At 44.6% G+C, this 27,466-nt stretch overlaps 1 protein-coding gene across 3 annotated transcripts in view; it reads right to left on the bottom strand.

Moving 5' to 3' along the window:
* Positions 1-27,466, bottom strand: part of SCAPER (S-phase cyclin A associated protein in the ER) — a 278,002-nt gene that overhangs the window by 156,714 nt on the left and 93,822 nt on the right. For all 3 annotated transcript variants that reach the window (XM_083183157.1, XM_083183159.1, XM_083183158.1), the window contains exons 17-19: positions 20,277-20,358; positions 17,325-17,477; positions 16,833-16,940 (exon numbers count right to left, since the gene is read on the bottom strand). In XM_083183157.1, coding sequence (XP_083039283.1) covers positions 16,833-16,940; positions 17,325-17,477; positions 20,277-20,358 — 343 coding nt within the window. The remainder of the gene's footprint in view (positions 1-16,832; positions 16,941-17,324; positions 17,478-20,276; positions 20,359-27,466) is intronic.

Genomic DNA, 27,466 nt, shown 5'->3' with positions numbered 1-27,466 from the left:
CTACTTTGCTTCTCCAGCCACATCTGAATATATCCATATTTTTTGTACCACATTCCTTTATTTAGTATTTTATGATGCTGCTATTGTGTGAGGAGTGTTTTGCTGTATAACATGTGCTATACGAAAAGCATAACAATAATTGTGTTACATTCTGACTGTATTCCTGTCTAGTTGAGAGCAGACAGACTGGAAGCACATTGGGGGAAATTTTAGTAAGATGTGTATTCTACTTCACATGTGATGTTGCTATGGGCAACCAATCAGATCCTGTCTACTATGTTCTAGAGCAGGATTCCTCAAACTATTTTGCCCTGGGACCCCGTCAGACAATAAAAATAAATTACAGGACCCCAGCAAGTTATTGCAGAAGGTCATCACGTCACATGTGTAGTCAGCAGACAGCACATACATGGCAGCATTGAGCATGGAGGCACTAAATAATGGGAGGAGTCTAAAATAACAGACAATTCAACAGATTTTTCACCTTGAATCACTGACTGAGATTAGAAAAGTCATAAGCCTGATGGTCAGCAACATGGAGTCGTGACCCCATGCTGAGAAGGTTGGGACCCACTTTGGGTCAGGACCCACAGTTTGAAAACCGCTGTTCTAGAGGGTGCTAAAAAAAATAAGAAATAGATTCTGATTGGTTGCCCATAGCAACATCACATGTGAAGTAGAATACTTTGTAAATTTCCCCCATTGGTGGCCAGCTTAATGTGTATTGCAGGATGTGCAGATCCTGATTATAATTTATAAAGTAGGTAATATCATCAAAGATGTCACTTTAGCGTACTGGTAAAAGTGAGAGCAAAATATATGAGACATGTTATTGCGTATACAATGTTCTCACCTTTCACTAAGGCCAGTATTCAATGAGAAATTTTCTCCGTGCATGGCGAGAGATTTTTTCTCTCGCCATGCACTCTCCGTGTTCCGGAGCCTCCTGCTCCCCCTATTCAACGTGTTAAAGACTCGCCGCCACTCGCGGCGAGTCTTAACCCCTGCAGCGGACGAGCGTCCGCGGCAGGGAGCTGTCAGGGACCCGGGGGACGTAGCAGCCAAGAGAGATTAAAGTCTCTCTTGGCTGCTGTAGGGGATATGGGGAGGGGAGCAGGGCTCCCCTGGACCCAGGCAGCACAGGCTGCCCCCCCTATAGCCAGCGGGGGACCCAGTATTCACTGTACCCAAACGTGCATCGGGTGCAGTGAATATATGAATATCTAATGAGCGGCTCGAGCGCTCCGGCCCCCTGCTGGCTGCACTGTGTAAAAAAAAAAAAAAAAAAATTGTAAAAAAATATTTTTTTTTAAATTAAATATATATTCATGTGCTATAGGCACATGAATAAAAATAACATGGCCCTTCACAGAAAAAAAAACCTGATTTTTTGACACCAAAATTAAAAAAAACACCCTTTTAGTTTAAAAGTTCACATTCCTGCTCTCCATCAAAAGATGGAGAATTTCTACACGGAGAGAGACGGCGAGAATCACTTAGAAAGACGGAGAATATTTCACATTGAATAGGGTGGCTCGCCTTTGGAGAAAAAAAACCTCTCTCCACCGCGTGAAAAGCACAAACTCTCCAGAAATCACAGCGAATTTTTCTCATTGAATACTGGCCTAAGAAACTTATCTACTTGGGGCGTGGCCACGGCGGCAAGGGTGTAGGACGCGAGTCTGAGATGCTCCGTCCCCAGCTGGCAGCAACACATCCTAACCCTGCAGCACTGCCTCTGACCTGGCTGATCTGTCTGCTTGCTGTCCCTGGAGTCCGACAGTGTGGTCGGAAGCCATCAAATCCGCCCGCCTGTGTCCCTCCAGCCTCCTCTTTCGAGCGGCCTGACCTCCCTGGTGACCTCCGGCGCTGGCCTGCGGGATCCCGGCTCGGCAACCTCTGCCTCCCTGGTGACCTCCGGCGCCCGCGGGATCCCGGCCCGGCGATCTCTGCCTGCCACACGCCCTGTGCGCACAGTCTCCCCGCTGTAGCGGTGTATGGTGGGGGAGCGTTTATTCATCCTCCTCCGCTGAGGGCTGAGCACGGGACTGCTGGCATCCATGTTCAGAGGTGAAGGGGCGTGGCCTAATTGAGTGGTGGCCATCTTGGAGGGTATACTGTCCTGGACAGCAATTTACATGTATATATGGACAGTTCTGCTACATGTATATCATACCCTCCAACATTTGAGGGGCAGAAATCGGTACACACTTAGGAAGGGGGCGTGGTCACGGGCAAAGTGGGCGTGATCACGCCCCCTTTCCGAATGTGTCATGGGCAGTTTTTTCCCCACATTATTCTTGTGGCCCGAGACAGTGTGAAATAACATAGTGGCCCTGGGGGGCATATGGCAGTGACCCTGCCCCCTGGCTGAGCACCTGATGAAGCTGATGAGCTGATGGAATATTAAATCAATATATTTAATATACTTATTTTTTAAATACTATATTAAATATACTGATTTAATAGGCCAGCAGCCCACTTATAAAACTAATCCACCAGTCAGACACAGTCACAATGTCCAGGCTATACCCCCACCCCCACCACGCTCACTGGAATGAGATTTTGAGACAGTGACTCACGAAGAGGATGATCTGCAGCTTGAACATGTTAGGCAGCTGGGCTGAGCTCCGGGTCACCAGGGTCAGACTCCTCAGATCCCCCCTCATGTGTGCCCCGGCTGGTGGCCGCCGCGCACCTGCCAGTCTGCCTCTGCCTCACATGATCTTTCGTGCCGACAGTGAGGCAGGGCAGTACAGTTGTCTCTCCGTCCCCTGAGCGCACAGACTGTGCGCAGGGTATGGCGCTGGTGCAGCAGTGACGCCATGACGTCATGCAATGCCCGCCGGCGCCGCAAGGGACACTTGGGAACGGGAGGGGAGAGCCGGGCACCGCAAAGAGCAGAAGACACTTGAAAAAAATGCACAGAACACTTGGGAATGGGAGGGGAGAGCCGGGCACCGCACAAAGCAGAGGACACTTGAAAAAAAAAACGGTACATTCGGTACAAAATGATTTTGCCGGTACAGACTGTTAAAAAACGGTACTGTACCGGCAAAATCGGTACAGTTGGAGGGTATGGTATATAATACTGTATATGTATAGTGAGCCCTGCTGACAGCCTGTATTCTGCTAGTGATTGCTGGCTGTGACTAGTTCCTGAGATCTTGCTCTGCATTTTTCTTTTCTACTTATATATTGCAGTGATCCGTTATATTGCTGTGTGGAACACACAGTTAAATTCCAGCCAACCGTATTTTATATATATGAACATGGAAGCTTCTATCTCACAAATCCTGCATGCAATCTATGCTTCTACTAACAGGCTCCTTGACAGGGTGCCGGACGTCTCTCCGACAGTCGGGATTCCGACAGTCATTACTCCGACGTCGGAATCCCGACTGCTCCCTCGTGGGGGTCCACGCCCCCCATAGAGGGAGAATAAAATAGGTGACGAGCGCAGCTCACCACCGTGCCCGCAAGGGGCTTCATTGCACTCCCCCCGCTGTGCAGTCGGGATTCCGACGTCGGGCTAATGACTGTCGGAATCCCGACTGTCGGTGTGTTATACCACACCCCCTTGACAAGCTGGATGGCACACAGGGTGCTGTCCCTCCCTCATATACCACAGATGAGAGCTACACTGTGCTTAAGAGAGATGAACCTATGTGTACTGACCCTGTGGCCTTTACGGCTTCTGTAGTTGTTCATTCTCTGGACATGTATTTTAGTATGGATTTGCCCAGAATAGAAACTTTTGGCTGCCCCATACCGGACTCCTATTAGTATTTTGGTTCACAGAAAGCACCCTCCATTACTCCTGGTTTAAATTTTGGGATCCTGGACTGTGATGTTTCCATTAGCGAGATAGGGGTAAGTGGGTATGGGATCCACGTATGCCTAAATTCGGGGGTAGGTTATACAGGGTGGGGGGTATGGGGAGGTTTGCTTTGGGGCTTTTGGGGAATTATTTTTGTTAGTAATAAGTAGGTGTATTTTAGCTCTTAGTATAGATTTCCTGGCAGATGGCAATTTATAGTTTATCTCTCCTAAATTATTGGGTTACAGTATATTTTCCAATACTAGGACTGTATTACTGTGTTCCTATACCTCCTGCTGTCTTTGTCGCCTGGGTGGCGGCTTCGGGCAACTATGTTTCATTTATATAGACGAAGGGAGTCAGTACTTTTTCATTCATCCTATTTCCTTCTATTATTATATGTATGTACAAATTATTGTCTGTGCCCACTTGCTTTATGCTCATTTTGTCTGTCAGGACCTGTACGTTAGCTTGTTCTTCTCTATTTAAATATTTAATAAAAAATTACTCAATTAAAAAAAAAAGAAACTTATCTACTTCAATGGATGTAGCAACAGTTGGTGAAAACATAATTCTATGAAAAACATTGCTTTGAATAATGTTGCCCCTACCTGGTAAGGAGAGCATTGGCTATACTAACAATTAGGAGGCATTACTGTCTGCAGAATAAAGTATGAAGATAACAGATTTATGCAAAGCAAAATTACATTTTGGACAACGCAGTAAGGGTTAAAATAATAAAGTCCTCACTTGAACCTAGTTAGTAGGGTTGTAAGAAAGCATGGTAATTGCATGTTTCAGGTGTCCATATAAATGATCCCATATTTATGCATTTGCGGTGAAGGTTTGCACTAGAAATCTAATACTACACCAAATGTCACCTAGAGATCTGCCATGCAGCCTGTTTCTTTATGCACAGGGTATCATTTACAATGCATTAACACCAGCTCTCACTATATTTATATATATATATATATATATATATATATATATATATATATATATATATATATATATATATATATATATATTGTGGACGGCCGGCACTTCTCCTCTTATAAGAATGTCTCAGGGCCAGGTGCCTTCAGCGGGGGAACAGCCGGTGGATGCCCCAAATATGCAATGGAGATAGCAGCGGCACTCAGGACTTCAAAGACTAGTAGCCAATAGCAGTGACGTTTCAGCCCTTTCAGGCTTTTATCAAAGCTGTTTTTTGATAAAAGCCTGAAAGGGCTGAAACGTCACTGCTATTGGCTACTAGTCTTTTTTCTTATTGAAGTCCTGAGTGCCGCTGCTATCTCCATTGTGTGTATATATATATATATATATATATATATATATATATATATATATTATATACACACACACACACACACACACACACACACACAAATAATGGCCTCTATATTTTTTGGGTAATGGTATTTTAGATCTACAGTCATATGATCGACCACTAATGGTCGACTGTGAAAAGGTTGACAGGATCCAAAGGTCGACAATGAAAAGGGTCAAAAGGTCAACAGGTTTTTTTTTTTTTTGGGGGGTGGGGGGGTGTACGTCGACATAGGTGGACATGGACACCATCTAAGTGTACCGCGTCCCCTCGGTTCCTCGCAGTGCTCAGCACATTATAATATTCTTCCTCCACGCCATAGTTGATGGTAGGTTATGAAATACCGCCTATCGACACATATCGGCTCAAAATTTTGTCCAAAAATTCATGTGTACCTTTGGACCCTGTCGACCTTTTGTCGGTCGACCAATAGTGGTCAATCTATCATGAGTCCGGATACCTTGAAAAACATACCATAAAAGCATTCCAATCAATACATAGATTCCCTCCCTTACTTGTAAGGCAGTGGAGGCATCGTGGCATGGTGTCTTTCCTTGTGCATATCAGATGCTGCTTTTAGAGCCCACTGACAACTCTTGTAAGGTAGGGGAATGTTTTCAAGGGAAGACAGGGAGGCTTCCTAAGCGGTATACTCTACATGGGAGGAACCTTTCTGTAAGCACCAGGGGCCATTAAACACAACCACAGAGCATCACATTTATTATTAGGCATCACTGATTTATTTATTTTTTAAATAACCGATGAAGACATAATATAGGTAGCTACAGTACGGTAGTCAGAAAACATCTGACGATGAGGAGTAAAAAGTCAAAGCAATAAGATTATCATAACAACTTACAAAATACAACAATAAACAAGAATAGAAGATGCCAAATTGTCAACATACAGGATGGGGAGAAGAAGAGAACAAGGAGTAGATGGACAGATGAGTGGATAGGACAACAAGAGATGAACCGCTAGTATGTGAATGCAGGGACGTGATTATATTGTGTCCATTGACCTCGCAAGTATCAGAAAAACCTTGTAGGAAATTGTAATTTGCAAGATTTCATAAACAAACCAAGTTTTCTGGTGGAGGATCAGGAGATGCCAGTGTCTTGCAAGCCTATTATGGTGGAATGGCATATCAGAGAATGGAAGGGGGAGTAGTACATGCTTTGGTAAATACAGCATTGTGGTGCCAAAAAGAGCAGCCAGGGAAGGACGTATTTACAGCCAAAAATCTTGGAGAATGGGCCACACGACCTCAAAGTTTGAGGGACACAGCCAGTATTTCTGCAACCAGTAGGGAAATTGTGTAATCTAGTAAGTAACATATACTGTATATAGTACCATTGATAGAGTAATGTACCATATATACTCGAGTATTAGCCTACTTTTTCAGACCATTTTGTATGCTGAAAAAGCCCCCCCTCGGCTTATACTCGAGTGAAGGTCCCACTTGAGTCAATGAGTTTTCCCAGTTTTTTGTTGTAAAATTAGGTGCCTCGGCTTATATTCGGGTTGGCTTATACTTGAGTATATACGGTATGTGTTTTCTTTAATGCATACACATTTAAAGGATTTGGAGACTCCAGCCCAGATGTCTGCCCAGTCATCTGCAACAAGAGACCCACATAGATCATGTTCCTCTGCAGTTCACGTGTATAGCGACTCGGGGTGGATGGAAGCAGGACAGAGTTATAAAAGGAGGAATGAGTCGCAGAGGTGGACAGCCAGTCTAAATAAAAGAAGCTGAGAAGAAGAAGAGAGTAAGGTTCCTGGAAGTCTTAGGGGGATATTCAATCCTCCCGCAGCCATTCCTGACGGGGGAGATGGCTGCAGGGCCCTATTCAATGCTGTCTTCTCTGACGGGGGAGAACAGGACAGGATCAACCCAACATTGAATACCCCCATGAGAGTGTGGAAAAAGGTATCACTGATTATTATACCTTTTCCAAAGCCATCATTGTCCCAAAGGAAAGTGACAGCATTTAAAAAAATTGCCACTATATACTGAATTTACAGAGCCCCAATTTAGCAACTTGCGGGATTTAACTTCCATTGAATGCTAATCACTTTGCAAACATAAAGAACAGTCAAATTTCACTTATGCAAAAGAAATGAAGATTGGATAACACATAACACTAAAGGCCCCCATACACTAGGGCGACTTGTCCTTAGGACAAGTCGCCCCCGACTTCCCCCTGAGCTTCCCCGGCTGCTCCCCGGGGGAGCTTGATTAGATTGGCACTTGATGTGCCATTTTTTACATGTGATAAATCGTCTCGATTTATCACATGTAAAAAACCCGGGGAGCAGGGGGGGGGGGGGGGGTTAAGAGGTGGGAGCTGGTGGGAGCAGGGGGGCTGGGGACGCTGCGGGGGACACGTCTGTGTCCCCCGCTGCTGGGGACGCTTAGGGGGACAGCGTCTGTGCGGCGAGAAGGTAGAGGGAGCAGGGGGGGCTGGAGACGCTGCGGGGGACACAGGCGGCATAGAGCCGGGCAGGGGGAGCCGGCCGGGAGCTGTCAGTAATGAATAAAAAAAAAAAGCCCATACAATGAATGGGCGGCCTGTGATTGGCTGAGCGCTCTCTCAGCCAGTCAGCAATTGGCTGAGAGAGCGCTCAGCAGCCAATCACAGGCTGCCCATTCATTGTATGGGCTTTTTTTTTTATTCATTACTGACAGCTCCCGGCCGGCTCCCCCTGCCCGGCTCTATGCAGCCTGTGTCCCCCGCAGCGTCTCCAGCCCCCCCTGCTCCCTCTACCTTCTCGCCGCACAGACGCTGTCCCCCGCAGCGTCCCCAGCAGCGGGGGACACAGACGTGTCCCCCGCAGCGTCCCCAGCCCCCCCTGCTCCCTCCACCGCCGCGCCGCCCCACTAGGTCCCAAGTCGGGTGGTCGGACGTGCAGCAGGTCCGACCACCCGACGCAGATCCGATGCGCACGGGACCGCGCATCGGATCTGAGGGGACATCAAAACTAGCCGATTTTGGTCCGATTTTGGCCAGATCAGTCGGATCTGGCCAAAATCGGACCAAAATCGGCTAGTGTATGGGGGCCTTAAGGGGCAGATGAATTAAGCCTTAACAAGAGATAAATGCAAGAGTGATAAAGAGAGATAAATGTCCAGCCAATCACATCCTAACTGCCATGTTACAGGCTGTGTTTGAAAAAAGTCAGTTAGGAGGTGATTGGCTGGGCGTTTATCTCTCCTTATCACCCTTGCATTTATCTCTTGTTAAGGCTTAATACATCTGCCCCTAAAAGAGTTATAATCTACTAGTAAGCCCGCTCAAAGCAAAAGCTTTGAAAGTTAGTTGCCTCTGTATGTGTGTGTGTGAGAGAGAGAGAGAGAGAGAGAGAGAGAGAGAGAGAGAGAGAGAGAGAAAGTTTTACTCGCTACCAACAGATGGCAGTGTTTTGGACACACAGAGACACTAGACACATATACAGTTGATAGGAAACCATTTTTGCGATGAATCCAGTAAGGACCACAAAAGAAACATCTATCCTTGCACATTATGAAGAGATAATTACAGATGACATGTGGGAATTCCGTTCATGTCTATGTAATGAATACATCATCTATATATATATAATAAAACTGTAAGAGTTGTGGCTGTACGTAGAATTTTTCTTTCTTTTTTAATATACTTCTAGGGACTGTTTATGATCTATCGAGATATTAAAAAAACCCTCTGAATTTCATCTCCTGTGGATGGGACCAGTGGCAGCACCAACAGCTGGACGGAGATACAGAGGACACTGCATACTACAGAAGCAACACTCAGCAGCAACGGCTATTCCGGACACGCAACTTAATCTCGATAGAAGTAAACTATCTTTAGGTTGGCCCGGACACTCCCACGCACTTAAGAAGAGTGTGTGCTCTGCATAATATTGCTGCATTAAGGATACAGAGCATATGCAACATTCGAAACTTGATAAGTTCACATAAAGGGTGACATTCTATGGGATGAGATAATCTGACTTTTGCGATTTTTTTCGCAAAAACGGCCGTTTTCGCACTTTTTCCCTAATTCGCATATTTAATGAGATGCGACAAATGGCAAAAAGTGTGGTTTTGCCGCGAAATCGCACTTTTTAAAAGTGCGATTTTTAGTTTTCGCCAGAACTCACATCCAGATGTTTTTACATTGAAAAGTATACAATTCGCATATTTAATGAGATGTGAATTAGAAAAATGTGTCTAAAATTCGCAAAAAAATCAGACCAGGTTCTGATATGCGAAATGGCCAGAACCCTGCACAGATCATTGAGATCTGTGCATCTGCGCTGTCCTCTTCACAGCCGGCTCCCCCCGCACTGACAGCGGGGAGAACCGGATCTCTCCGATGCCGCTAACAGCCTCTGTAGCGCTGTCCCAGCGCTACAGAGGCTGAGAGCGTGATTGGCCGATGCGTCTTCATGGAGACGCATAGCTCAGCCCTGATTGGCTGAGCTATGCGTCTCCATGGAGACGCATAAGCCAAAGACGCTCTCAGCCTCTGTAGCGCTGGGACAGCGCTACAGAGGCTGTTAGCGGCATCGGAGAGAGCCGGTTCTCCCCGCTGTCAGTGCGGGGGGAGCCGGCTGTGAAGAGGAGAGCGCTGGACCTGGATTGGTGAGTATATTTGTGTAAAAGTGAGGTGTGTGTGTATGTGTGTGTAATAAAGTTTTACTTCTCTGTGTGTGTGTGTTTTTTTTAACATTCTTTTTACAGGTGGACTACAAGTCCCAGCGGGCCCATTAATGCCCCGCATGCTGGGACTTGTGGTTCTCCAAGTCCCAGCTGCGGGGTAGGTCTGCTGGCACTTGTAGTTCTCCTGTATCAAGCAATGTTATGTATGGAAGATTTAACCCTATCAGGCCGGCGTCCACTGGCCACGGACGCCGGTGACAGCCCCGGTGTTCAGCCCTGGACGGGTGAAGCCTGGGGGGGGGGGACCCCTTTATGGGGGGGTCCCCACTACTCCAGGTACCCCGTCCAAGGCTGACCAGCCACGGTGCTCATGTTTCGGCCGGGGGACCTTATATAAAAAGTGTCCCCCGGCTGTGGCATGACACCGAGGGCTGTTGGAGCCCGGTGCTAGTTTCAAAATACGGGGGACCCCCAGATTTTTTGTCCCTCGTATTTTTGGAATCAGGACCGGTCCAAGAGTCCGGGGCGGGTTTCAGAAATACGGGGGACCCCTATGCTTTTTGTCCCCCGTATTTTTGGAACCAGCCCCGGCTCAATGAGCCCGGGGCTGGTTATGTTTAGGAGGGGGGACCTCACACCAATTTTATTTTTTTTTATGAACACAAAATCACACATTTCCTCAAAATCGCACATTTTCATGCCTACAATTCACACATTTTCATGGCTAAAATTCGCACATTTTCATGCCTAAAATTCGCACATTATCGCACTAAATCGCACTTTTCATTCCAGAATTCGCACCTCATTAAATATGCGAATTCGCGGCAAAAATGTGATATTAAAAAAGTGCGATAATGTGCGATTTTGAAAGTGCGAAAAAATCTCATCCCATAGAATGTCACCCAATATATCAATACAAATGTAAACTTCCAATCTGTGATTGAAAACTTACTATATAAAAGTTTATAATAGTGAGATCCTCCTCCACTTTTTTAATATATATTTTTATGGGAAGAATATTTTATAGATACTTTGTTCAATAAATATTAATGATATAGTTACAAAATGTGTGATATCTCCATGTCAATCCTGTTTTATACTAATTAGCGCAGAGGTATTCTATTAGTTATAAATGAGTGCCCTTTGACATTTCTTTATGATAAATAGCTTTTCAGTTATATTAACCCTTTGAGTGCCAAGATCTCTGTGAGAGATGTACAAAATATCTGCTAAAAATCCCAACGTCACTCACCTTTGAAAATAAATTAAAATAAAAAATGTTGTGTGAAAAAAGATTATATTTCCTATATAAGGTAAACATTACAGGTCATTATGATGAATAGAAATGTTTGCTTTTCACACCTACTTTAACAAATTCACTTGGCACGCAAAGGGTTAAAAAAAGGGCTACAATGAAGCAGTCATTTTGGGGAGTTTCTAAACATATGTTATACAGTATCTAGTGTTCATTCTAGCACCCGCCATCTTTGAAAACCCATGCAGTTCCTCTTCCCTGCCTGGGGTGTCACTGTATGCTGTAGTGCTTCTAGTACAGTGTGGTCTGTATATCAAAACTGATATGTAAACCAGACCTATGCTAGAAGCACCACAGCAGACAGCGACACCCCAGGCAGGGAACAGGAACTACATGAGTTTTTAAAGATGGCGGGTGCTAGAATGAGCTCTAGTATCATTAACATGTATATGGCTTCAGACAGGACGATCATTTCATGAACAGTGCCCAATTCAATAGCTCAAGCCCTGTACACCATTCTAAATGGCTAGGAAAATCGCCCTTGTGCTTCCCATCGCTACAGTAGATCGCCCATACACGGATAGATCTGTGTATGGGCGATCGCTTAGAAAATGGGCTAAAGTCCCCCCGTGTGTATGCCTCCTTATGGAGTGAGGTTAGAATGATGGCTGCCACTGAACTTCATTTAGAGGCCGCCTGATGATGATAAAAGTAATTTACACCAAGATTATTAGTGGCTTCCTGTTTATATGTGCTGTGATATAGTATACTATAAATTGTCTGATATTGCAGCCATACAAAATGTTATGTTGATTTGTGTCTCCATTTCAGCTACCACGTCAGACAGCAGAACAACACCCATAATCACACAATGAAAAAAGAGAGTGATGTCACTGCAGCCATATCTACCAGGCACACAGCAAATGTGACATCCAGTAATTGCTGCACGCAGGGACAGAGAAGCAGCCAATTCCAAAATTCAATCATTTTTTCAGATTTCCCTGCAGTGTGATAAAATTAGAGGCTATATTATTTAATGTTATGCAGTTTATCACATTTCGGGTAATACAATACCAAGAGGGTATTAGAGATCAGATTGCATGATGGAATAACCTGTAAAAATGATTATCAAGGGAAGAAGAGGTTCTGCATCGAGAAGTAAGACTATGAATACAATAAGCACCTACATGGGAATAACTGCAGAAGATGTCAGTCTGCTTCAGAAAAAAAGAGATATATCAAGGAAGCGCTTAATTTTAGTGTTGTGTATGAATATATCTAATAAAGTAGTTGGCTCAATAGTGGACACGGCCTTTTCACCAGGAATTAATAGTTCTACCAGTACTTGTCCTTTTCTGGCAGGTCTTCCCTCACACCAGTGACACTACGCGCAAGCCGACAGACACATTCCTCAGGCTTATTAAAAGAATAAAGAGTTGTCGTAAAAGTTGATAAAGAAATTAAAAGATAATTAGAAACAGTTCAATACTGTTTCAGTGTACAGTAATACACCAGCAGTTACAGATGTGTCCTTATACACCTGTGCCTTTTGTGCCACATGGCAATAGACGAACACCACAGCTTCGATGCTGTCATGAGGAGTAATTCCCAGACTTACATATTTAATTCTGAATTTAGTATCTTATTGTACTTAGGATCTCACAAAGGAAGGTCACAAATATTGCAAAATGCTGCTGCTGTGATGCATGATATTGCCCACTCATATCAGTACCCAGCCTGTTACCTATTTACACGTGCTAAACAAAGCCATTTGGCACAATTTGAGGATGGATATATGAACCGATATGTAATGACTGTTAGTACTAAATTGGAAGCCAGTACAAGCAGGGCTACTGTATGTTCTTATTGTTTCTTCAACATGTGCAGTTTCACAATATCCTGTATTACTGCTTGCTCACTACACTGATGAACAAGGCACTGGGCAATTTTTCCAGCTACATCCCTAAACACGTCTTTATGTGGAGACAGGGCTGGTGCTAGGGTGTTAGCCCCCCCCCCGCTCACCCCCCCCCCCCCCTTGCAAACTATAAATGTGCGTACTTGGGGACCATGCGTGCCGGAGGTGCCCCATTTAATAATTTAGAGAAACAGATAAGGTAATAATGTGTACACACGGTGCAATATGGTTTCCGATGTTGCCGATATAGTGAACATCGGAAGCCATATCGCATGCTTTTTCAGAGCTTGCGAGCCCGATGTGCTGCCGATGCGCGCTCCCGTGTGAGCGAAAATCGGCAGCCAAATAGAGAGGGCAGGCAAGACTATAGTGCAGATCTGCACTATATAGTCAAAATTGTGCCTCTGCAGTATGCCGTGCAATGTGAGTCCTGATCGTATCGGGACTACTGTGTGTACACACCTTAAGACAGACATCTTATTTTCTCTTTCAGCCATGGGAGACACAAGAGAACCATGTGGATGTACCAAAAGGTCCTGAAAGCTCATTGGCGGCATGTACGACCCTTCAACCAAAACCAACATCTCTGGTAGCAAAGGAATCAAAATGATAGAAACAAGGTATGTGCAGATGACCAAGAGGTGGTCCTGCAAAGCAGCTCTGCCAAGGCCTCGCACCATGCCACTCAGGAGGTCCCAACTGACTGGGCAGAGTCAGCGAAAACCGAAGCCCACATACATGGATCTAAGAGATGTCAGCGAATCAACATCTCCTAAGAAAGAAGGAACTACTATCATCTGAGTAATATGAATACAGTAGATCACCTTTGGTAAACAGTAAAAAAAAAAAAAGACCAATTAGTTCTTAAGACTCCATGGTCTGGATGAAACATCAGGAATGCAAATCAAGGAGATAAAGCACTCAATTCTGATACCATACGGACATAAACCATTTGAGAGCCCCAAAGGCTCAAAAGGGAAATGTTGAAGAGGCTGAAGTGCTAATACCAAATCCCTGGACAATTCAAGAGGAATAAATAAAGGCTGAATGTGAAGTAGCCCTTAAAGGAAAGGCTGTATAGCAAAATACAGAACATCTCAGATTTTAATTTCTGCTGAGCAGGTGAAGTAGGCTTTCCAGACCCTGCGGCATGGTTTAGTTTAAACCAGCTTCCTACCAAATAGAATATGGCCTTATTCCTGTTTTTAATAAGTAAAGCAAAAAACAACATAACTAGGCAAAAGTATGTTGAACAGCAGGTAGGGCTGATGTAATAAATGCAGAGAGTTGGATTTGAGTGGGTTATATTTTTTTTCTGTGCAGCATAAATACTGGTTGCTTTTACATGTAGCCCATAAATGTAAAATCTTTTTGCACATCTAACATCTAACTCACCTACAGTGCAACATGGTTTTGCCTAGTTGTTGCTTTTTGCTTTACTTGCAAACAGGCACCACTTCTAAGTGGAAAACAGGGAAACAGGCACTTTGACCCATTGAAGGATCCAAAATCTGTTGAAATGTAGCAAAATCTTGACTCTGATACTCTGAGACCAAGGGGGTTCAATTACCTACAGAGCCAAAGAAGGTCCTGCTGTAGGTGCATAAAGAAAGTGCCCAGCATTCAAGGGCACTAAAAAAATAATGTATTTTGCAAGGGGCGAGGTATAGCAATGGAAAAGACCAATCTGCCTTAACTGTTTAGTGCTAAGACTTCTCCAGCACCAGCCATGGTTCTCCAGTGTCCCCATGACTGATAAAGAAAATTATTTGTATCTACTCCAAAACTCATCTAAAAAAAATGAGATATCAATGTGATTATATTGTGCATGTATGACCACCCAAGACAGAAATACTGGTCACAGCATCAACACAACCAGTAACAACATCTTCATAGTCAAAACCCAATATACCCAGTCATAGCCTTAAACCACCATGAACATTCCTTGTTGGAGTCATATTTATGACTCATGAACTGTGACACAGCAATGACAACTGCTGTTTTTAATTATGAGTATATATATATTGAAAAATTTAACTTTTGTTGCTATGGGTTAGCTTGATTAATCTTTACGCTAATAATCTAATTCAGGTCTGTCCCACAAAATAAAAAAATGTTGTCAGTGAGAAGAGCTATATTAAAAGTACCCAACTTTTAGAGAATAAAAGCAAAGTATTTTCTGTACAGTATGTAGATATTTAATGGGCTTCCATGGTGTTTTGATTATCCCGAAAATTTGAACAATAAGATGACAAATGTACCAACTAAATAAAGAAGTGAATTGTTTATTAAATGTTCTGGTGGTTTTTACTTAATTTGTGTGGCACTCGTTTCATAACTGCCGATATTAGCTGTTTCACCTGGTCTTCATCAGTCTGCGTGTTTCAGCATATTTTTAAATCCTTTTGGACAAGACTTCCATTTTTCTATTTTCTAATTATCTTTTATAGCATACACCGCTGTTTAATCTTAAAATCATAAATGAAGTTAAATTCTCACTGACATCTTAAATATTTGTATGGCAACTGGCTTACATTTATTTGTATGCAAGTGAGGATTGGGGAATGACAGCACCCTAGACACGGGCAGATATAATTGTTTTGTGTTAAGATTAATCAAGCAGATCCATAGCAGTAGTCTATTGTATTTTGCAATATAAAAGTTTAAATGTCCAATAAGATTTTGCAACATTTGTCAATCTGTTCATTAAACAGAAGATAATGGGACAGATGCACTAAGCTTCAAAAGTGATAAAATGGAGAGTGATAAACAACCAATTAGCTCCTGCCTGACATTTTTTAACCACAGTATGTGACATGGAAGTTAGGAGCTGATTGGTTAAAGCTCAGTGCATCTGCCCAATGTCATTGTGTGATGGCTTTGTGTCTCACAGTAAGTACTGCTGCCTCACAGTGTTGGGGGTCAGAGATTAGATTACGCCCACATTTGCAAGACTTAGGGGGAGATTCAATCGCCGTCGAGCATCTCCCATGGGGGAGATGCTCGACGGCCATATTCAATGCTGTCTTCCCCGACAGCATTGAACAGGGTTTCCTGTCAGAACGAGCCCGACATCTCTAGCTGTCGGGCTCGTTCTGCCGAGAACAGCCGGGAAGTGACGAGCTGCCGGCTGCAGCGCGTCACTTCCCGGCCGCAACTCGCGGCCACGCCCCCTTCTCGCCGCTCGGCGGCCGGGACATTGAATCCTGGCTGCCGAGCTCCAGGCGAGCTCACCGAGAACGGGACAGGGGCACGGCTGTCGCGCTAGCTCGACAGCCGTGCCCCTGACATTGAATACCCCCCATACTAGTGATATCCCTTACAGACATACGGCAAAATCCTGGGATTTTTCATGTGCACGAGCACAATCCCGGGACCAGGGTATGTCTGAAAGGCTCTACCCAGGATTTTAGTCCTCTAAAATCCCGGGTCCTGTGCACCTGCAATGGACCCGGGATTTTTTAAAAACCCGGGTTTGAACTGGGTCTAAAATGCTGGGTAGTATGTCTGAAAGGGGTATGAATTAATTGGTTTCTGCCACTAAATGTTGACTGATTATTTTCTGTAAAGAATCAGGTTTACTGTAGGTATGAAAAAACTCAGATACAAATTGCTATTTAGCTGTCTCACAATACTGCAATGCTTCAAGTTTCAGGCATTGAGGCTTATGTGATAGAATGTGAGCTACACAGAATTACAGGGAGACCCACAGTATAAATGATTGCCGATTATAAATACGGGCAGACGCACTGGAATTCCTGCAGAGTGTGCAGCCGCCCAGGTTATTACATAAGCCTTATGGTTGCTTTCACCTCTTTATGCACAACACAGAATGTTTTATTTTCTTGTACTACTCACCACTTCTTCATCGGATAATTCCCGGCCCTGGATACTGCTGTTCTCTCGCACAGCCAGTTGGTGTTTCTTTCCTTTAATGTGGCTAAAGAGATACACCTCAGAGGAAATCTGTCAGGAAGAGTTCAGCTCATTATTAGTATATAAATAAAATATCCACTGCATAATTAGTTGCATAACCATCTTGTGCCATACACAGACATGTGAACAAGCACAAAAAGAAGGGAAGTGGCACAAGAAACGCGAGATTTAATTTACGTCTTGGAGAAGTAAGGCTCAGAAAGAATACAAGGTTATGAAAATGAAAACAAAATAATGATAATATTCAGAACATGCAAAATAAGATTGGCAGAAGGGGAAACCGAAGAAATAGAATGCTAAGAGATATTCCGAGGAGAAATATACTGACATACTGTATACTGTAGGAAGCAAGGTTCTGTGCAATAGACACCCAATACGACATGGAGTGAGGGAATGAATGGAAGTAATCCTTACCATTACACTACAGAGAGTGCACTGCTTCTTCCGCTCATAAGGGGTGAGTTTAGGTGCATAGTCTGTGTTTGCATGTCTTCCACTGCTAAACTCTGCTGCTTTCTCCTTCCGTTGTTCAATCTGCTCCAGGTGTCTCCGTACACCCTCGTCATGCTGAAATAAAAGATGTGAGACTATTCTATGGCTGACATACTGTATAATGATACATAGACAGATTTCTACAGCTGCCATCAAACTAGAAATAATGCACAGAGGAAGAAGTCACCACTACCAATCATAGCCATGTATTAAACACAATGGCTATTGTACACGTACTGCCAAAAACCCCATGTCGACCTAATGACCCTGTTGACCTTACCCAAGTCGACCTTAAGTCATGTCAACCATCCTGCATGTCTACCTAATGGCGTCGAACTAATGCTTGTCTACCACATGCTGGTGACACAATGACCGTATCCCGCCAGCAACCTGGGTGTTGTGAGTGCTCAAGCAGCCCATATATTTGTGCTACCTGCAACCATGTCCCTATGGTGGAAGAAAAGTTAACAACAATAATCATAAAAAGGTATCTCTTTGCATATTACTACAGTTACTGTTTCCATTGTAATGATCTGTTCCCATCACACTGTACACAGATCTACATGAGCAATGGTACTTCTTCATCTGGCCACTGGGTCATGTGGGATTTGTGTGGTGTGGTACTGAAGTCATGAGGTGAAGTTTGCACATGGATATTACTGTTCATTAGTTGCAACCAAGAACTCTCAACATTCTTATTTTTCACAAATAAGCTCCTTGTATCCACTGCACTGTTTAATGCAAATGAGCTGTCTCTGTTACTGATCAGGGGTTTCCCAATGTGCAATCCTCTAGACTCCACATTGCCAACTTAAAGCACCCAATGAACCCCAAAACAGTCTTTTGAAGAATTTCAGCTCCTCAGTCTGCACTAATGTTGCCAGAGGTACTCTGGGTCAGCAACCCCAAACTGCAACCTACAATGCGTCAATCATTTAGCAGCAGATCAGGGCATTATTTATGCTAAATCCAAATTTAGCTTGTGTGAATCTAGACATATACCATATATGATACCTTTTTACTCAGCACAATCTGGATTTATAGCATTTATAGTTTGTGGATTGTCTTTTTGGTACAGAACACTACTGGGGACATGAACTGTAACTGCCACTACTGGGGACATGAGATGTAACTGGCATTACTGGGGACATGAGATATAACTGGCACTACTGGGGACATCTGTAACTGGCATTACTGGGGACATGAGATGTAACTGGCACTACTGGGGACATCTGTAACTGGCATTACTGGGGACATGAGATGTAACTGGCACTACTGGGGACATCTGTAACTGGCATTACTGGGGACATCTGTAACTGACACTACTGGGGACATCTGTAACTGGCATTACTGAGGACATGATATGTATCTGGCACTACTGGGGACATGATATGTAACTGGCACTACTGGGGACATGATATGTACTTGGCCCTACTGGGGCCATGCTATGTACCTGGCCCTACTGGGAACATTCTTAACTGGCACTACTGGGGAAATGATAGGTAACTGGCACTACTGGGGAAATGATAGGTAACTAGCACTACTGGGGAAATGATATGTAACTGGCACTACTGGAGACATGATATGTAACTGGAACTACTGGTGACATGTTATGTAACTGGAACTACTGTGGACATGATATGTAACTGGAACTACTGTGGACATGATATGTAAATGGTACTAAATATGTGCAATAAAAAGATTGCTTAGCATTCAATTTCAGTACCTCAGAAAGTATACAAACTTTATCCTCAAGATACCTCATTGAAATATAAAAATATTCCAAAATACAGAATAATTTGTTATTCAAAATGCTTTCTGGTCCCGAGCATTTTGGATAAGAGATACAGAACCTGTACTACATTTGGATTTTCTTATGTGCTGAAGCATGTGGCTTCACATTGCAGGGTAACTTTTGTTTTATTTCATGGTGATTCTTAAATCATAATCATTGTCACATTGTAGCACTGTGATACACTTGTACAGTATATGCAGCGGCTTCAATTACTGCATGTGCTATTGCAGAGTCTACTAACACATTAATTAGAGGGTAATATGCATAGTTAGGTGCCGTTATCATGACAGAATAGCATACTGTGTACCTTTAGAGAAATCAGTTCACCGCAATGAGAACTAAAGCTAACAAATGTTAGAACATTTTAGCTAATATTTGTATTGCCCATAAAGCGACAAAGTAAAAGCAAAGTAGTAGTTCAGTGAGAGTTTACATGTATGGGAGTATGGTGAATTCTCCTGCAGGACTCCATAGTATCCCAGTTTCTCTAATCATAAACAGAATGCTTTTCTCATGATATAAAGGAGGTTTGTAGCTCTGAAAAGTGAGTAGTAGTTTAGAGGTCATGCTGTAATCTGCAGTCTAACAAAGCTAATTTACTCTAAAGTCAGGATGCGGTGTAGCAGTAACACAGGAGTCTGCTGGAGAGCGCTCTGCTCACAGACACATACAGATAACATCTAGAGAGGCAGAGACTGGCCTGAGGCATACCCATTATTAGGGGCGGGGCTCCGAATGAAAGCTTCAAGTCTCTGAGGTGGTTAACTCCAATCTGCTAACTGACATGTCATGTCCTTGCTTTACAAACTAGGTGGGCTCAATGCAGCTTATCTGTCCCAAATATCTTGCTTTCTAGGCTATGAAATTAGGTAAGGGAATGCTTTGAATGGTTCCTCCTTCCGCCTAATATAAACAAAAAAGACCTCAGGCCTAAATATTCGGCTAAATAGAAAACATAGGTATCTTAATTTAATTCCATTGAAGCCAGATCAATGCTGTGGGTACGCATAAAGTAGAATAATTTCTCTAGCAGGCATCACTGCCCACTCACTCCAGAGCCTTGCTGATTCAATACCAACCTTAAGCTGGATCTTCTTTTGCAGCTCCTCCATTGCCTCTTGTTGTGCTGCTGTCAGCGCGGCCAGTCTTTCTTCCCTGTCCCTTTAAGTGAAGAGGTGACACTGATCAGTGAGTAACGCATGTAAAAATAGAATTGATAAAGGTGACATATTGAAAATGATACAGAACATTTTACAGTTCATGAATTTTATGCTTAAATTATGATACTCTAAAACAAGGTCATGTCATTAATGAAAGCCCATTGGTATAACAGATTGCATATGAAGCTAAATGATAGATCATAACAGAACTCCAGTTAAATACAGACAATGGATTAAAAGGGCATTATGGTAAGTTAAGGGTTAATATAATATCCTGTGCAATGCAGGCATCGTCGACTTGCTGCCCAGTTTTTTAAAGGAGCAACCAATAACAAAATAGTTTTTGCCTTTCAAATTATTACCCCTTTAAAGTATAGGGGGTGGTTCAGGTTGGTTTGCCAAGCACATTTGGTTTGCTAATGGACAAAACCATGTGCATTGCAGTTGTGGCAAATATAATGTACTCAGGAGTAGATATATGAAGCAGTGATATGGGAGGAGAAGTGGGCCGTTGCTACCAATCGGCTGCTCTGTATAATTTTAGACAATGCAATAGATGTTACATCAGTGCTGAGTGGTTGCCATGAGACACTTCTCTTTTGGCTCATTTCTCCTCCCTTATCGCTTCATACATCTACCCAATAGAGAATAAGGTTTGGGTGAGTTATTTTGTTTCTGTGCAGGGTAAATACTGCTTTATTCTTACACAGCAATATAGATATTTGTTTGAAGTACACAACCCACCCAAATGTAGCTCTCTCTGCACATGTTACAGCAGCCCCATCTGCAGTACACATGGTTTTGTCCTTTAGCAAACCTGAATCACCTCCAAAATGCAGACTCGCTTCAAACTCTCTCATGTCTCCATTTACCCTATAGAGGGTCAGTCCATCTACTCAGAAAACACAGTTACAGGCTGGGAATACCATAAGCAACACACCTGACTCATTAATGACAAATGGGGGGTGGGGGAGTGTTGTTTTTTTACACACATTGAACTGGTGGCTGATGATCCACTGTTGCAAAGAAGCTTTATAACAAAGGTTTATAACATTTAACAGCATCAACCATAATTAGCAACTAATTTTATTACATTTTAAGACATTGAACATTTGGCATATAGCACTGAAAGCCAATTCTATATTAAACCATTTCACTGTTGAAGGTTAGAAGAAAAACTACTGTAGCTACTGTATTCTGTGCACATTCCAATACTACCACAAATGTTACCTAGAAAATAAATCAATGCCATCATCAACAGTTAAAGAAACATTTCTCCAATTCATGAATTATCTATACTCCCCCCTGTCACAAGATTTATACTGTAGGTTTGAAAATCAGTGATCTAATTTCATATTTACGGCTACTAAACATCACATTTTCCATAAGGAGATTTCAGCTTCATGCTGTCCAAAGCTGTCTAATGGCTTCTAAAGTCCTATTAGAAATCCAGATAATAGACCAAACGATGCTCTGTACTTCACTACACTGTCCCTTTCATAAGAAAGTTTAATTGTCACCAGATGTATAGCAGCAGCTGAATGTGCAGGCAGACCTTTAAGCATATGAACAAACTATGTCTTTAGTCAAAGTGGTAGCAGATTCTGTTAATTGAGCCAAGTGTTGATAGTTTTTAGGCTCTGGTTTAAACTACTGATTTCAAACTAGTTTATTTACAGTGAGGTTCAGAGACAGTAATCCGATTATCAATAGCTTTGAAATGGTTAAGTGCCACAGCAAAATAATTTAAATGACATCAGATACCAAAGCTTCTGCAGTCCAAAATTTATTATGCAGGATTCAAAGCAAAATAAATCAACACACAAAATAACAGGGGGGACATGTGGCTGAAACTCAGGGCGAGTGCTGTTTGAGAAGGACCACTTAAGTGCAGTCGGTATAACTGACAACACTGCTCTGTAATCACAGTGTCTGGAACTAAAAGTTCAGTGTATTGGGGCTGATACAGTAACTGTGATTATTACGTGACCATATGCAGAGGCGTTACTACACTGATATTCGGTGTGCCAAAAGTGTACTCCAGGAAAAGGGGTAGAGCTTTGTTGCCAAATCATGGGGGGGCATGTTCTTGTGGCCCCATCACCGTTTTCGGCACACCAGGGGTCCAGGATATGCAATCTGTCCCCAGTGAGTGCTGTGGCTACAAGTGCCAGCTCCTACACACTGACAGGAGCCGGGTGCTGCATGTAATGTTACAGTGCAGCCCCTAGCTCCTATCACTAAGCAGGAGCCAGCATTTTGGTATCACCGCTTGGCAGATGAAAACAAAATGCAAAGAGAATGAACAGTAGAGAAATCTAATGTAAATCAAATCAATATTTGGTGTGACTATGCCTTCAAAACAGCATCAATGCTTCTAGGTACACTTGCAAGAAGTCTGGGATTTTTAAGATTATAGTTAGGTGTATGATCATCATACCAAACAAGTGATAATGACCATCATTTTTATGTGTAAGTTAAAACACAGCCATTAACTGAAACTGATGTTTAAGAGACTTAAAACTATGTGAGGAACACCCAAAAGCTACTACGAAAGTGAGATTGTGGAAGAAACTTTCAAGTCACCAGTCATACACCATGGCAAGACTGACCACAGCAACAAGACACAGGGTAGTTATACTGCATCAGCAAGGTCTCTCCCAGGCAAAGATATCAAAGCAGACTGGGGTTTCAAGATGTGCTGTTCAAGCTGTTTGAAAAAGCACAAAGAAATGTGCAATGTTGAGGACAATATAGGCTGTGGTCGTCCAAGGAAACTTAAGGTGCCCACACACGTACCGATCCCGGCGTGCGTTGTGGGCTTAACTAGCACACATAGCATTGCATCGTATGCCTTGTGCATGCGATGCTATAAAAAGCTAGTACAAAAAGTATGTGCAGCACTAACTTTTTGTACTGTGCAATGAGGTGCCGCGGGAGCGCGCACCCCATCGCACCGCCGGGATCGGTGCGTGTGTGGGCACCTTTAGTGCATCAGTTGAAAGACACATCATGTTTACTTCCCTTCAAAACCATAATTATGTCTAGCAGTGCCATCAGCTCAGAACTGGTAGAAACCAGAGGAACCCAAGTACACCAATTTACTGTTCGTAGTTGTTTGGTTAGAAGTGGTCTACATAGAAGAATTGCAGCCAAAAAGCTATACCTCCGACGTGAAACAAGGACAAGCGATTTAGCCATGCACGGATATATAGAAATCGGAGTGCAGAAAAATGGAAGCAGATGGATCGATGGATCAAAATTTTAATTATTGAAACAGAAGGTTGTTTGTTCAGGTAGGACTGAGGAGCGGTACAATATTGAGTGTCTACAGGCAACACTGAAGTATGGTGGAAGTTCCTTGCAAGTTTGAGGCTGCATTTATATATCTTGCCTCCGGGCAACTGGAAAGAACTTACGCCACTGCAGGTACTTATCCATCATTTAATACCATCAGGGAAGCTTCTGATTGGCTACAAATGTATTCTGCCGCAGGACATAAACCCCAAACATACAGCCAATTAAGAATGATCTTCAGCGTAAAGAAAAACAAGGGGCGAAATGTAATAGGGTGCGATTTTTTAGACATGTGCGATTTTTGGTCAAAAACGGCCGAAATCGCACATTTTCCGAAAATCGCACATTTAATAGGTTGAAAATCGCGGTAAAAAATCGCACTTTTTACCGCGAAATCGCACTTTTAGAAGTGCGATTTTTAGTCACATTTCAATTCGCATCCAGATGTTTTCCCATTATAAAGTATACAACTCGCAAATGTAATAGGGTGCGATTTTTGGTAAATGTTACCAAAAATCGCAAAAAAAATAGACCAGGTTCTGACAGGCGAATTTGACAGAACCATGCACAGATCATTGAGATCTGTGCATGGTTCTGTTAATAAAAATGTGTAAAAGTGTTTTTATAAAAAAAAAACGGCGTGGGGTCCCCCCTCCTAAGCATAACCAGCCCCGGGCTCATTGAGCCGGACCTGGTTCCAAAAATACGGGGGACAAAAAATCTGGGGGTCCCCCGTATTTTGAAACCAGCACCGGGCTCCAACAGCCCGCGGTGTCATGCCACAGCCGGGGGACACTTTTTATACAAGGTCCCCCGGCCAAAACATGAGCACCGTGGCTGGTCAGCCTTGGACGGGGTACCTGGAGGAGTGGGGACCCCCCCAATAATGGGGTCCCCCCCCCCCAGGCTTCACCCGTCCAGGGCTGAAGCCCGGGGCTGTCACCGGCGTCCGTGGCCAGTGGACGCCGGCCTGATAGGGTTAAATCCATCATACATATCATTACATTGCTTTTTTACCGGCGAACTACAAGTGCCAGCAGACCTCCCCCGCATGCTGGGACTTGGAGAACCACAAGTCCCAGCATGCGGGGCATTAATGGGCCCGCTGGGACTTGTAGTCCACCTGTAAAAAGAATGTTTATAAAAAACACACACACAGAGAAGTAAAAGTTTATTACACACACACACCTCACTTTTACACCAGCGTTACTTACCATTCCTGGATCCAGCGCTGGTCTGGCTGCTTTACAGCCGGCTCCCCCCGCACTGACAGGCAGCGGGGAGAACCGGCTTTCTCCGTTGCCTCTTACAGCTTCTGTAGCGCTGTCCGAGTGCTACAGAGGCTGAGAGCGTGATTGGCTGAGCTACAGTATGCGTCTCCATGGAGACGCATAGCTCAGTCCTGATTGGCTGAGCTATGCGTCTCCATGGAGACGCATACTGTAGCTCAGCCAATCGCGCTCTCAGCCTCTGTAGCACTCGGACAGCGCTACAGAAGCTGTTAGAAGCAACGGAGAAAGCCGGTTCTCCCCGCTGCCTGTCAGTGCGGGGGGAGCCGGCTGTAAAGCAGCCAGACCAGCGCTGGATCCAGGAATGGTAAGTAACGCTGGTGTAAAAGTGAGGTGTGTGTGTGTAATAAACTTTTACTTCTCTGTGTGTGTGTTTTTTATAAACATTCTTTTTACAGGTGGACTACAAGTCCCAGCGGGCCCATTAATGCCCCGCATGCTGGGACTTGTGGTTCTCCAAGTCCCAGCATGCGGGGGAGGTCTGCTGGCACTTGTAGTTCTCCGGTATAAAGCAATGTAATGATATGTATGATGGATTTAACCCTATCAGGCCGGCGTCCACTGGCCACGGACGCCGATGACAGCCCCGGGCTTCAGCCCTGGACGGGTGAAGCCTGGGGGGGGGGGACCCCTTTATTGGGGGGGTCCCCACTCCTCCAGGTACCCCGTCCAAGGCTGACCAGCCACGGTGCTCATGTTTTGGCCGGGGGACCTTGTATAAAAAGTGTCCCCCGGCTGTGGCATGACACCGCGGGCTGTTGGAGCCCGGTGCTGGTTTCAAAATACGGGGGACCCCCAGATTTTTTGTCCCCCGTATTTTTGGAACCAGGACCGGTCCAAGAGTCCGGGGCTGGTTTCAGAAATACGGGGGACCCCTATGCTTTTTGTCCCCCCGTATTTTTGGAACCAGGTCCGGCTCAATGAGCCCGGGGCTGGTTATGCTTAGGAGGGGGGACCCCACGCCGTTTTTTTTTTTACTTTTTTTTTTTTCCACAAAATCGCATTTATGAAAATGCGCACATTCTCATGACTGAAAATGCGCACATTTTCATGACTAAAAATCGCGGCAAATCGCATTTTTTGCCGCTAATTCGCATCTCATTACATATGCGAATTCGCGGCAAAAAACGCGATTTTTAAAGGTGCGATTTCTGGCGAGTTTGGAACTCGTCCAAAAATCGCACCCTATTACATTTCGCCCAAGGAGTCCATGACATGGTTCCAGCAGAGCTGTGATCTCAACATCATCTAGTTTGTCTGGGATTACATGAAGAGAACAATGGATTTGAGTAAGCTAATATCCACAGAAGATCTGTGGTTAGTTCTCCAAGATATTTGGAACAATCTCTTTGCCAAGTGTTTTCATAAACTGTGTGCAAGTGTACCTAGAACTAGTGTTCACTCTAGGAGTGACACCGGGCAGGGCGCTGGGGGGGGCGGAGCGGGCACACCGACGTCACAGCTGGGGGCGTGCCCGGGCCGCGACGTCATGAAAGGGGCGTGCCCGGGCCGCGACGTCATGAAAGGGGCGTGCCCGGGCCGCGACGTCATGAAAGGGGCGTGCCCGGGCCACCGCCGTAATGAAAGAGGCGTGCCCGGGCCACCGCCGTAATGAAAGAGGCGTGCTTGGGCCGCCATTGTCATCAAAGGAGGCGGGCCCGGCCGGCAGAGTCATCAAAGTGGGCGGGCCCGGCCCCTCCGAATACACTGTGCTGCCGGGGAAGCGCCAGGCATCGCCATCAACGGCGACGCTGGGCTTCCCCGTGAGGCTGTTTTAGCATGGCGCTGCGAGACGGGCAGGGCGCATTTTGCCCTTTAAAAATCGGGCAGGGCGCAGCGCCCCGCTAAAACAGCCTAGCGGGAACACTATAGAACAGGCATGTCCAAAGACCGGCGCGGGACCAATTGCGGCCCGTGCTGTCATTTGAAGCGGCCCGCAGCCTCCAGCCAGAAGCAGGTGTAGCATCAGATGCGGGACACACAGCACTAAAGGTGGGGCCCGGCGAGCGCGCCTTTACCTTGCTGCTGGCAGCAGCGAGGAGGTGCCGGCCGCTACAGTGATATGTGTTTGGTGTCTTTCAGGTGAGTATGCATCCAACCCCTGCAGCTGCAACTGTATATCACCATCCTCCGCAATCACAGTGACAGCAGTGTGTGGGGAGGGGGTGCAGCAAAGGGGAAGCTTGCTCCCATAACATGCAGAGTCGAGGAGGGAAGCAGCGGGAGCCCAAGCATCTCCTGTCCTTGCAGTTCCTGCTTTGCCTCTCTGTCATCTGGCTCACACAAGGGGCTGGGAAAGATACAGAGAAGGGAGGGGGCAGGCAGGGGGACATACAGTCAATGGGGGCAGAGTGGGGGACATACAGTGAAGGAGGATCAGGCTGGGGGACACACAGTGAATGGAGGCAGTGATGGACATTCAGAGAATGGGGGGCAGGCTGTCGGACATAGAGTGAATGGGGGCAGAGTAGGGGACATAATGAATGGGGGTCATACAGTGAATGGGAGTCATACAGTGAACGG

The sequence above is a fragment of the Crinia signifera genome, chromosome 4, assembly GCF_055691185.1.
Source record: "Crinia signifera chromosome 4, ASM5569118v1, whole genome shotgun sequence".
Lineage (NCBI taxonomy): Eukaryota > Metazoa > Chordata > Amphibia > Anura > Myobatrachidae > Crinia > Crinia signifera.
The sequence above is the reverse complement of the archived record's forward strand: the minus strand, read 5'-3'. Positions and strand labels throughout refer to the sequence as shown.